Source organism: Hermetia illucens, chromosome 2, assembly GCF_905115235.1.
Source record: "Hermetia illucens chromosome 2, iHerIll2.2.curated.20191125, whole genome shotgun sequence".
Lineage (NCBI taxonomy): Eukaryota > Metazoa > Arthropoda > Insecta > Diptera > Stratiomyidae > Hermetia > Hermetia illucens.
The window spans coordinates 34681477-34692299 of record NC_051850.1 but is presented as its reverse complement, the minus strand read 5'-3'; the positions used below and the strand labels follow the sequence as shown (position 1 = coordinate 34692299).

At 44.0% G+C, this 10823-nt stretch overlaps 2 protein-coding genes across 2 annotated transcripts; both read right to left on the bottom strand.

Annotated features, from left to right (window-relative positions):
• Positions 1–745: 745 nt before the first annotated feature.
• On the bottom strand, positions 746–2595 carry LOC119650160 (facilitated trehalose transporter Tret1-like). Its single transcript, XM_038052707.1, has 3 exons — positions 1736–2595; positions 1407–1661; positions 746–1350 (listed from the first exon to the last, which is right to left on the bottom strand). The coding sequence occupies exons 1-3, from the start codon at positions 2366–2368 to the stop codon at positions 775–777; spliced, it is 1464 nt and encodes a 487-aa protein (XP_037908635.1). The 5' UTR covers positions 2369–2595; the 3' UTR covers positions 746–774.
• A 5526-nt stretch (positions 2596–8121) lies between these two features.
• LOC119650161 (facilitated trehalose transporter Tret1-like) lies at positions 8122–9978 on the bottom strand. The gene is made up of 3 exons (XM_038052708.1): positions 9212–9978; positions 8903–9142; positions 8122–8848 (listed from the first exon to the last, which is right to left on the bottom strand). Exons 1-3 carry the CDS (start codon positions 9773–9775, stop codon positions 8282–8284), a joined length of 1371 nt encoding a protein of 456 aa, XP_037908636.1. The 5' UTR covers positions 9776–9978; the 3' UTR covers positions 8122–8281.
• Between the last annotated feature and the right edge of the window lie 845 nt (positions 9979–10823).

Genomic DNA, 10823 nt, shown 5'->3' with positions numbered 1-10823 from the left:
TGATGAACTACAAAAATTTGGCGTGGTCCCCTATAGACTCCTCAAAAATGAGGGTTCTATAACAGCTCATGTTTTTTAGGATCGCTTTTAAGTTCTTGTTCTTTAACGATTTCAGTAGCTGCAGGACATTAATATTGTATTCCGTAATTGGAGGAACTGCCCCCTTTTTAGGCTTAGGCACTAGAAGCAAAGGAGCCCCTGACACTTAGGACTTCTTACACTTTTAGCATTCACTTGTTGCTTTTTTTCGCCGACAGACGAAGTTGAATTGGTCTTCCTGCGGCTCCTTCTCGAAAAACTTAAGGTAAATCTTTTCTCATCCGTGTGCCTGCCTTGGTTCACTTGTGGGCTCCTCCTGTGTTGGACGAGATGATGAAGTCGCTACTCGACCTAGCTCGCGCAGTGGAGGGAGGTCAGCTGGCACTGCTGTTGGCTTCGTGAGGGCTTACTGTTTTTCGTTCATAGCGAGAAACACTGTCGTCAGCATAGATTGCAGGGACTTCACAGTGATCCCAAATTCAAGGATCGTTTTCATCAGCTGCCGCAGCATACCATCATACTTAGCTCGCATCTCGACGAGCTAGCTGGTCCGCATAGAAAAAAGTTCGTCCTAAATAATAAGGAGGAGCTTACGACAACTAACGTTTTAGAAAATAAGCTGGGAATATTTTGGGGGCTTTTGTTGTTACTATATTTGTCCCTCGTCTGTTCTCAATGTTTCACTACTAAGAACAAAAAATCCGTATACAAGTTCTATATTTATTGCTAATTATCTCATGAAGTCCTCATACAAAAGATTTTTCGCAATCGGTCTTTTCGTTTTTCCAACTTTTCTAGGACTTCTTTCAACGTCAATTCTTTTGTCTCAACAACGATTACAGCGAAAAAAATCGCTCCCAGTGCGGTCAAACCAGCAAAAAGCCAGAAGGTGGCTGCGATTCCCATCCAATCCTCAATATTAACATAAGTCTTAGTAACTATGAACGTTAATAGCCAGTTGAAAGAAACTGACATCCCGCAAGCAAGACCTTTTGATGCAGGTGTGAAAAGTTCACCCAGTAATATCCACGGCACAGGACCCAGTCCGAATGAAAATGCTGCAATATATATTGACACTAACAAGATAGGAACAGATTGTGGGATCCCTTTGAAAGTGTCCTTATCATGTTTTTGCAGATAAAAATATACGCCTAGGAGGCTCGTGCAAATGGTCATGATAATTGCAGATACTATCAGCAACACCTTGCGGCCGGTTCGATCGACTGTGGATAAAGCCAAAGCTGTTGCAATGATTTGTATTATACTGACGAGAGCTGCCGCTAGATTCGAGGATATACTGCTTGACGATTTCTGGAAAGCAAGGAAACATGTATTTAATATTTGAGAAAAAATCAGACCATTTGCACCGCAAATAAGTCCTCCGAGTAGAAGATGATGACATTGATCCCGCTTAGTTGTTGGAAGAACTGAAGTCCTAGCGATATACATAACGCGTACAAAACGACAAATTTATCTAGCTCCTTCCACACAGATAGGGTCGTTATGTGCTTGTTTTCCTGTACGTTGGCCACCAATTCATCCAGATATCCTTCTTCGTCACAATCTTCACCATATAAATATCGCAAACTGGCTCTGGCTTTCTCAGTTCTTCCTGCGGACACCTGGATTGACATAGAATACATATATGTTATATAATGATATTAAATAGGGATCTTGAAGAGTGTCGACTGCTTACCAAATAGGTAGGAGTTTCCGGCATAAAAAAGGACGGAATCAGGAAAGCCAGAGGTACAGTAAGAAGCACAATAGACGTGGTCATGACATTTGCAACCGATCCGATACCATATGCAAACGCTATTCCCAAAACTATCAGCAGCTGAAACAAACCCCCCAGTGACCCTCTAATATCTTTCTCTGATATTTCGCCAATATAAATTGGTACAGCCACCGTGAAAATACCACAGCATACGCCCAGAACTACTCGTCCTGCGTAGAACATATATACTCGGACAGCAAAGATAATTAGAAACCAACCAAATAAAAATGGTAGGACAGTTAGCAAAATTGTTCCTTTCCTCCCAAAGCCGTTGACAATAGGCCCGCCCAACAGACCTCCAAGAAGAGCACCCAATGCCAGTACCGATGAAATCCAGGAGAACTGTTCTTTACTAACCGAAAATGGATACTCCTTTTTTTGGACTAAATATCGGTAGCTCTGTGACGACCAACCGATATTGGTTCCGAAAACGAAGGCTCCATTCGCCGCCAGAATACTTGACAGTATCTGCGGTAGTTTGTGTTTAATTTTTTGAAAGATAGTTTGGTTTCGATTTTTTCTATCTGGAACCAGGTCATCGGCAGAAGCCATTAACGGAAACTTGACATTCGTAGGAGTAAAATATATGGAACTGCAGTTTCACTTGAGATGGTCACATTTTTACATTACGATTATCACTGAATAAAACGATCACGTAAATCAATTTAGGTTCAAATAAAGGAAATTTATATTAATAGGGTTATACACTATAAGTCGAGAAAAAGATCCTGTCGCGGTTAAATTTGATTTACATCTGACAAAAACGTCTAATTTTTCTGACGTTTCCTACCCTTCTAGGATGTCTGGTCTTCTCATTCAAAATTTCTTTTTTGGGAATAGTTTGGAGTCGCTGTTAATTGAGTCTTCCCGACATTTCTGTGGTTTCGCTGACACACGCCTCAGACTGTACTGAAGGCGTTGTACTCCCCAAGCGTCAATCAAGGCTAGGCCATGTTTACGCGTATCAGTTTCCGCTCCGAAGACATTGATGCCTGTGATGCCTGTGATGCCTGTGGTAAGAGCAAGTGGCAGATTCCAGCCGGCTCAAATCTTCATAGCCAGCGCGTAGAATTCATGATGGATAACAGCTCTTCCACTCTGCAACCTAAGATCTCCCTGAGGTTCTCAAAGAACGGATCTAGCTGGAGTTGGGCAACCGTAAAGGAAGCACCTCTGAGTTTCTCCCTTTTTTCCCCACTTTCGGCAATGTGAATTGTAGGGCATACCGAGTTTGCAGGCTGCCGTAATTTTGTATGCATTCGTGTCTGGCACAAGAGCTCACACGATTGCTTCTTGTTGTATGCGGACCACATCCTCCTTCACTTGGAGCAAGTGGTGAACCTTCGGTATTTGAAGGTCGCGGCTGCTAAGTAGTGCGAGTATATTCCACCCTTAATGGTCACCCATGAGGGGCCGCCAAAAGTAGAGTCCCCCCTGGAGTGTGGCTATCAGCTGGCCACCAAGACTGTTTAGCGCATTCCTGCACTGCTCCACCAGTCTGCACACGCGGTCCTTTGAATCTTTGTACTTTTTACTCAGTGTCTGATACCACACAATAGAACCGTACGTTAGGATAAGACAAACAACGGCTGTGTACATCTAGAGAACTATCCTCGGCCGGAGACCCCGTTTCCTTGCAAAGGTCTTCTTGCAGGCGTAGAAGGCTACACCTGCCTTCTTAACCCTCAGTTCTATGTTCAATGTCCAATTTAATTTAGGATTCAGGATTACATCCAGATACTTTACTTTGGAAACTCGGGCACCCTTGTTTTGGTGGTGAATGGCATCATCTCCGTTTTGGCTGGATTTATGTCAAGTCCGCATCTTGCGGACCGCAGTCGCACTTTTCCCAACGCTGCTTCCATGATTTCACTTAGAACGGAAGAGAACATCGCCAAGTCATTGACATACGCCACCACCTTCGCCCCACTTCTGTTCAATATACTTAGAATTTCGTCCATTATCAACCAAAGTGACGGAGAGATGGTGTCGCCTTGGAGCGTACCCTAGCTCCGAAGTGGCTACCTCCCAGATCAGACTGGATATTATCCAATGCATAAGATACCCATCCAAACCTATACTAGTTACGACTTCTTTGATCGTATTGACATCTAGACTATAACGCTTGTACTGTAGCAACCGCTCAACCGTACGAAGAGCTCTAGGGTCTTCCACACGAAAGAAGTGAGGCTGATTGGTCGAAAGTCCTTCACGGACTCTTGCTGCACCTACCTTCTTTCGGTGTGAAAACGACACGCACTCGTCTCAAAGAGTATCCCAAAGAGATACCGTTCTGGTAAATCTAAAAAGCAAGGCTCTGACTCACAGTTATCCTCACTGGTGGAGAAGTGTGTTTAAAACAGCAACTCCAGTGTTTGACCAGCAGACTCCGTTCAGGAGGTTTCTGATTTTTTAAGAAAGGATGGGCTCTTATGTTCCTTGGACACAATCACAATCTCATTGAGTTTCACAGATTATGCTGGTGCTTTTAATGTCCTGATACTAGTCCAATCAAGGACCGTTTCTTGGCAGTCTTGACGACCGCCTGTAGCAGATGCTGATGACCTCCCTGGTTAGCTTCCTGAGACTGGAGTTTGAATCTACTTTCATTTCTCGACTCCGACCTTCAGGTTTCAAAGATTAATCCAATAGCGGATTCAAGCTTAACTTCGGCAGGTTTTCCGGAGTACAGTAATACAGCGCCGTATGAGAAAGTTCCCACATCCTACTCTGTACTGATGGGATTCCAGCTCTAGTTGGAAAAAGGGAGCATTCTATGTAGTCTCATCGATGTCATGGAACCTAGCATATTCCAGAAGCCAATTCTTAGCAGTTAAAAAAACTGTAGGACGTGGCATATAAATTGGTCCACCTCCAAGCCACCTTTGTGTAGCATAGAAGATTCCGAAATTTAGAAGTTTCTGACTTAAAAATCTCTATTCCTTTTAATCACCTTTTACAACGCACCGAATGGGTGAGTTGTCGAACCTGTAGATGCGGTTTAATATTACGGTATATTTTACTCCTCTCCTTTGTCTGCTGCTGGGGTTGTATCTTAAGATCCACTTTCGCCCTACCTTTTGCGTCCGTTGAATCGATTAATACCGACTGTGCAAGCCCCCACGAAATGTCTGTACATGGTATTTATGGAGTACCTATTCGAATAGTCAGGGCATTCGATTATGCCGCTCCTAGGGAAGAGGAGGTGTCTTTTGACGACGTGCCTTTGCCCGAAGAAAGTCGTAGCCCAGCTAAGCAGTTTCTGCCGAATGCGTTCAACTTCCAGTTCTAACATGTTTCTTTAGGACCCCTCGTACCAGCACGTTGGGGCTCATAATAAATTGTATCAACCAGCGTTCTCCTGTATTCTATTCTTTTTTTGCATTTTGGTACAGAGTGTTGGACTCCCGCAACTATACGCCGTCGGACTACTAGCCTAGAACCGTTTGTCATCCTGTTCTCTCCGCTTGTAGAGGTCATGGACTACCTTTCGCTAACGGGAGAGGAGGGAGAAAGGGAACTGTAAATTCAAGGAACCCCTTGCCATCGGGCCCTTCAACCGATCAAGTTCTATCTTCTTTGCAACAAGAAGAACCCAAACGTAATGCACATCTATAAGCGCCCGTCAGAATCTCTCTGGCAATGTTGTGTGGAGAGAGCTTCCCCGTGTTTAAAGAAAGTTGTTAACGAATCGAATCCCAGCTTCAAGAAGAAAAGAAAAAGTGTGATTAGCGTCCTCCACAACCCCTTTGTAAAATATACAGTCAAGAGATCATGCCTTCCCAATCAGGTAAGATTGGAAATGTCTGCACCCACTTAGAAGCTGGGAGGAAATAGCCAGTCTTATCAAGTTTTCGATGCAGACACGCACCTACGTAAGTTGCCAATTAGCTATGCAGTCCATCTCCTTTCGTTTTGTTTTTCTAGGAGAGTTGCCTCAGGAGCAACTCCCTTTCTCAAATTTTCCCCCTTTTCTTTACATTCCTTAACCAGAAGGACAACGAGAATCACTTCCGCGATCACTATCACATTGACAGTGCTTATCATACAACTCCTTGCAAAGAGCATCAGCCCATACCTCCGCGCGGAAGCATAACAGACTGCATTGCACTCATTAGAAGACGTCAGATGCTGGATATAGGATCCCCACTGATTGCTATTAGCCGCCTTAAGGCCGAAACTCCAGTTGTAGCCTTGTCTGTTGCTGTTTTGGTTTTCTCGGTTCTCGGTTAGATCTCTGTGCTACCTTCGATGTGATCTCCAACCTCCCCTGACCCTCTAGCTTTGCTCGTGGAATAAATTGCCTAGTGTGCCTAGAATATATTCTAATCTTATGGAATTAAAGGCATTTGTTATATCAAGCGTTACGTCGAGCATCACTCGTCAAGATCGGCCGCTGTGTGCCTCTGCTTGATGAATCGCATCCACAACTTGCATGAAAACATGCACTGAGGATCATCCTGCTCTAAAGCCGAACCGTCTGGGGGATCATCCTCTGGCAGCAAGTATCGCTACAGGGAGTCTACTCCAGATGAGCTTTTCGAGGACTTTTTCAGCCGTATTAAGCATATGAAGTAGTCGGTATGCAGATGGCAGCTCAAGGTCTCCTTTCCCTTTGCTTATCAGCGCAAGCCTCGCCACCTCTCAGCGGGAACGACAAATGCCCTCTTTCAGGTAATCTTTAAATGCGCCGAGCAGTAGTAGTAGTAGTAGTCTAGCCGATGGGGGAACACTACTTTGTATGAGTATGTCTATGCCGGGATACTACTGGGTCCTGTTGTATTTCTGTTATTGGTTCTGTTAAGGGGAAGTCGAACTAAGTCCTTCAGGAACTATTGTGCGCTCATGTTATTGATAGAGAGGACTGCCTGCCCAAAGCCTTTCATTGAGAAAGGTGGGCAATCCTTGGTGCCTTCCACGATGTTGTCACCAATCCGCACAAGATGTACAATCCATCTGTTCGGCCTTAAGTGGACAGGTTGCTGCAGGGCCTTGATTTTCATTGGATACCAGTTTATAACCGCTTCCTCGTCAGCTTAGTTCTGCTAGCAGCAAGTTTTGCTTCTGCTTATCACGGTGCGGAGCCTCCTTTTGGCTGATCTATAATCCGTCATTGTAATGCATGCCTTCTCGCGGTCGTTAAATAGTGTGCCAAATGGCCGAGCTTATGACACTCCCGCCCGACCTCAGCAATCTCTGGCGTCCATCAATACATAGAAGGTTTGCCACGTCTCAGCGCCCTCCTGAGCATGAAAATTCTGCAAGCTGCCGTTATCAGGTTTTTAACTGAACTTGTGACAATGTCATTTGCAGCGCCACCTTCCCCCAAAGTACCGCTCAGCATGGCTCCACCTGTTACAAGAGTGTTGACGAATCTTCCGTTGTTCACATTTGCGACGTTCCACCCAAGTAAGAGCGTCAGGTGGTGCACACCGAGAGGTGAGCCCTTGCTGAGATGTTTTTCAGAACTCGTCACCCGACACTAGTGATTTCTGGCAGCCTAGGCGTGCGAAGGTTGGCGTGGATCTGGCGTTTAAAAATACGAACCGTTTTCCTCTAGAAACTAGGTAGCGTATCCTAGCTCTGAAGCCGAAGACCGACCCTAGCTCCCAGGATGCGCAACGATCTAACCAGACGAACCACGATCCCTGCAGAAAATGCATTTTGCCTTTTCTTTGCAGGTATTCGCTTTATGACCAAGCTGGCCACATCAGCGACTTACTGCCATCATGTGAAGTACCCGGCAAATTATAGGCACGTGCACAGAATCTAAGCATCTGTAACACTTAGAGGGCGGGGGGGGGGGGGGGGGCTGCCAAATTTGTTATTAAGAAGCTTCCTCGCGTATTGCTCGGTAGCTTCCAGCATGATGTGTTTTTAGCTTCGAAAATCCGCACCTCTGAACATTTACGCTTGACGGCCGCTTCTACTTCGGTCTTTTCTATAAGAGATTTCGAATTTCCAGAGACCACGTGGGTTTCTAAGCTAAAATGCAGGGTCTTCTCTCCACGCACCACTGTTTTCGGGCTTCCTCTTTTAAGGACTAGCTAAGCACTAACAGGCCTTACCTTCTGTCGGTTAACGTTTTTCCCTTGACGTATCCTCTTGGGAATATTGGTTGGTTGCTGTTGGTTATGTTTTTTGAGTATTTATCCATTATACATTTTGGTCCCGCCCTACGCAGGTTATAAAAATCACTTCAGTGCATATTTACACATATTTATAACCCACATAGGAATGCGAATCTCCTGGAGCTGTATAATAATATTGTTGTGGTATGAGCTATCAACGCTAAACACCAGGGGTCCTTATCCAAGTCCAGTTTATTTTTAAGTTTTCTGCTTTACTTCATAACAATTTTTAAAAATTTATGAAATTACAGAAATATTTACATATTGCGTTGTAAAAACTCATATCTTTGGATACTTTCAAACAAGAACAACTTAAAATCTAGAATTTTCCTTGCTAGGCCACAAGACCTCGACTTATGATTCGGTCATCCTTTCCATGTAGGGCTTTCACGATTTCATTCCGCGATCGCTTCCTTGTTTCCACCACAAAGAACATCACGAACATACACACGCTCAATGAAACTAATGCACAAAGGAGGAAGGTCAACCCAATTCCTAGGTATTTCGAAGAGTATTGGATGCCCACTTGAGCCAGAAAGCCCATGAGCCAATGCATGCCAGCAGCTGTAGGGACGACAATTACTTTAATGTCAAGCGTGAATATTTCACCCATGATGATCCATGGAATCGGACCCAAGCCCACATTGAAGGCCATTCCAAGTAGAAACAAAAAGAAAATCGCCGTGAATTCGATTGTTTTAGTTGAGTCGGGCTGGAAGTCGGAGAGACAAAAGAAGAACCCAAGCATCGTGGAACTAACGGTCATAAGGAGTGCAGAAGCAAAAAGCAGGATTCGCCGACCTATCGCGTCTACTAGGAACATCGGTATCAATATAGAAACGAGCATTAATGCACTGAGGATAGTCGCACCGACTTGAGTGTTGAATGATTGTTTCATCATCTGCGGGAATCAAAAGGAACAGTCCTAAAGAGCTATTTGACATTCAAGACTTACCAGAAAAAATGGTTTTACAAAGTATTTGATGGTTTGAACGCCGCTTAGTTGCTGGAGGAACATAATTGTAACAACCGTGATAAAGGACCGGAATCCAATTGAGTTCTTGAACGGATTCATCCTAAAATCTCTTGGGTCGCCACCAGCTTCGTCCATTTCCTCCTGGTTCTCCTCTTCGGATTGCCCATCGCCTAAGATATGTTGAAACTTTCTCGGTGGCCTCTTCTTCCCTATTTGAAGCTGTTAAAATTTATCCATTTCAGGAAATTTATTTTGGTAGCTCGTGCTCGTTGATTGTCGGTTACTTACCAAATACAAGGGAGATTCTGGGACCACAACGAACGGCAGGAAAAAGATCAGCATCAGAATCAAAGTAATGTTGAGGGCGAACACGGAGACGTAAGACCCAATAAGGTATGTGCTGAAAATTCCGGCATAATAAAACAACCAAAAAATTGATCCAAATAATCCGCGCTCCTCCTTCAGTGTAAGCTCGCCAATGTAAACAGGGACTGCAGTGGAGATGCAGCCCATTGACAGCCCCAGAACGATTCTACCAACAAACAGCATCCATTTTTGCGCGGCGAATATCAGTACCACATATCCAATAGCATAAGGTATGAACGATGCTAAAATAGTAAGTTTCCGTCCAATAAAGTGTAAAAGGATTCCAGCAGCAAGGCATCCAGCGATGGCAGAGATTTCGGCCGACCATGCAATCCAGTGAAACTCACAATCAGTGACGTGGAAATTGCGGTCATCAACGTCTACAATTTTTCTTTCCACTGGTATTGGCCAGGCAACTGATGAACCCACCAAGAGACCCAAACAGGCTGCAAATATGGCCGCAAGGTTGTGTATATGTTTTCCCATGAATTAGACTATTTTCATGCAGGATTGTTTTGAAGACGTATGTAACCAAAGGGGGTAAATAGAGGGTATTGTACAAACAGCGGTTCGGATTGGTATATGGGTTACAATTAGAATTTTGAAGAAGTTTTGAAAATTTCAGAAAAAAACGACAAACTCTATTTGTAATAGTTAAATAATGGCTGCATTTTTGACAGATTCCTTGGTTGTCACTGTCAACATACTATATATTTTTTTGGCCGCTTACTTCACCTTTTCTGTTTAATCAAGCAAAGTCCAATAAGCCGTGAATATTCATCGTGAAATCCACAGACCTTAGCAAGGACCAGTTCTCAAATGGATAAGAAGTGGATGGAACTTGATCATTCCATCGTCCAAAGGCCTGGTTCTTGATAGAGAGATATATTGTCAAAAAAATAGAGAAGGCGTTGGTAGGCTCAATTATGGATTTGAATTTTCTTACTTACCAACGGGTACACCTACAACGATCACCAAGCAAGGATTGCCATAAGTCAGATAACGTGCACGTTCAAAAATAATAAGGATGTCAAATTGGTGTTCGAAAACAACGGATGTTGTCTATGAATATGTTTAGCCCAATATATCACATACTCCTATGAACAGAGCTCTCCACATGTTGACGCAAATCAATCCAAAAGAATGCAACGAATGTGCGAGATTTTTGTGGCCCATCCCCTCCTTTAGGTATCCTATTCACTGCATTTTTGGCGTACCCTATTCACCGCATTAAAGTTTCCTTCGTTCTTTGGGCGTTCACAAAAGTGCCATGGGGATTTCGCTTAGAAGCTAGATAAGAAAATAATCGACCAGACAATGCTTTCTATTCAGCAACAGACTTAAGTCATTGAGCCACGCAGTCCTTCTGTTTCTTGACTAGTTTTGCCGATCCAGCCACACCCTTAAGTTGCCAATGAGCTGCGTAGCCCATGTGCTTCTTATCTCATTTTGCCAAGAGAATTGTCATTTATTCGGTGTACGTTGTCGTTCTCCACGGGCAGCCATCACCCTTGGCTCTTCTCCCTTTCATTTG

Excerpts from the sequence above, each read along its gene's own strand:
- LOC119650160 (XM_038052707.1), bottom strand. The coding sequence starts at position 2,368 with ATGGCTTCTGCCGATGACCTGGTTCCAGATAGAAAAAATCGAAACCAA. Across the intron at positions 1,662-1,735 it reads CGGAAACTCCTACCTATTTG|GTGTCCGCAGGAAGAACTGA; the intron begins GTAAGCAGTCGA and ends ATGTCAATCCAG. Across the intron at positions 1,351-1,406 it reads ACTCGGAGGACTTATTTGCG|AAATCGTCAAGCAGTATATC; the intron begins GTGCAAATGGTC and ends CTTGCTTTCCAG.
- LOC119650161 (XM_038052708.1), bottom strand. The coding sequence starts at position 9,775 with ATGGGAAAACATATACACAACCTTGCGGCCATATTTGCAGCCTGTTTG. Across the intron at positions 9,143-9,211 it reads CAGAATCTCCCTTGTATTTG|CTTCAAATAGGGAAGAAGAG; the intron begins GTAAGTAACCGA and ends AAATTTTAACAG. Across the intron at positions 8,849-8,902 it reads TTGTAAAACCATTTTTTCTG|ATGATGAAACAATCATTCAA; the intron begins GTAAGTCTTGAA and ends TGATTCCCGCAG.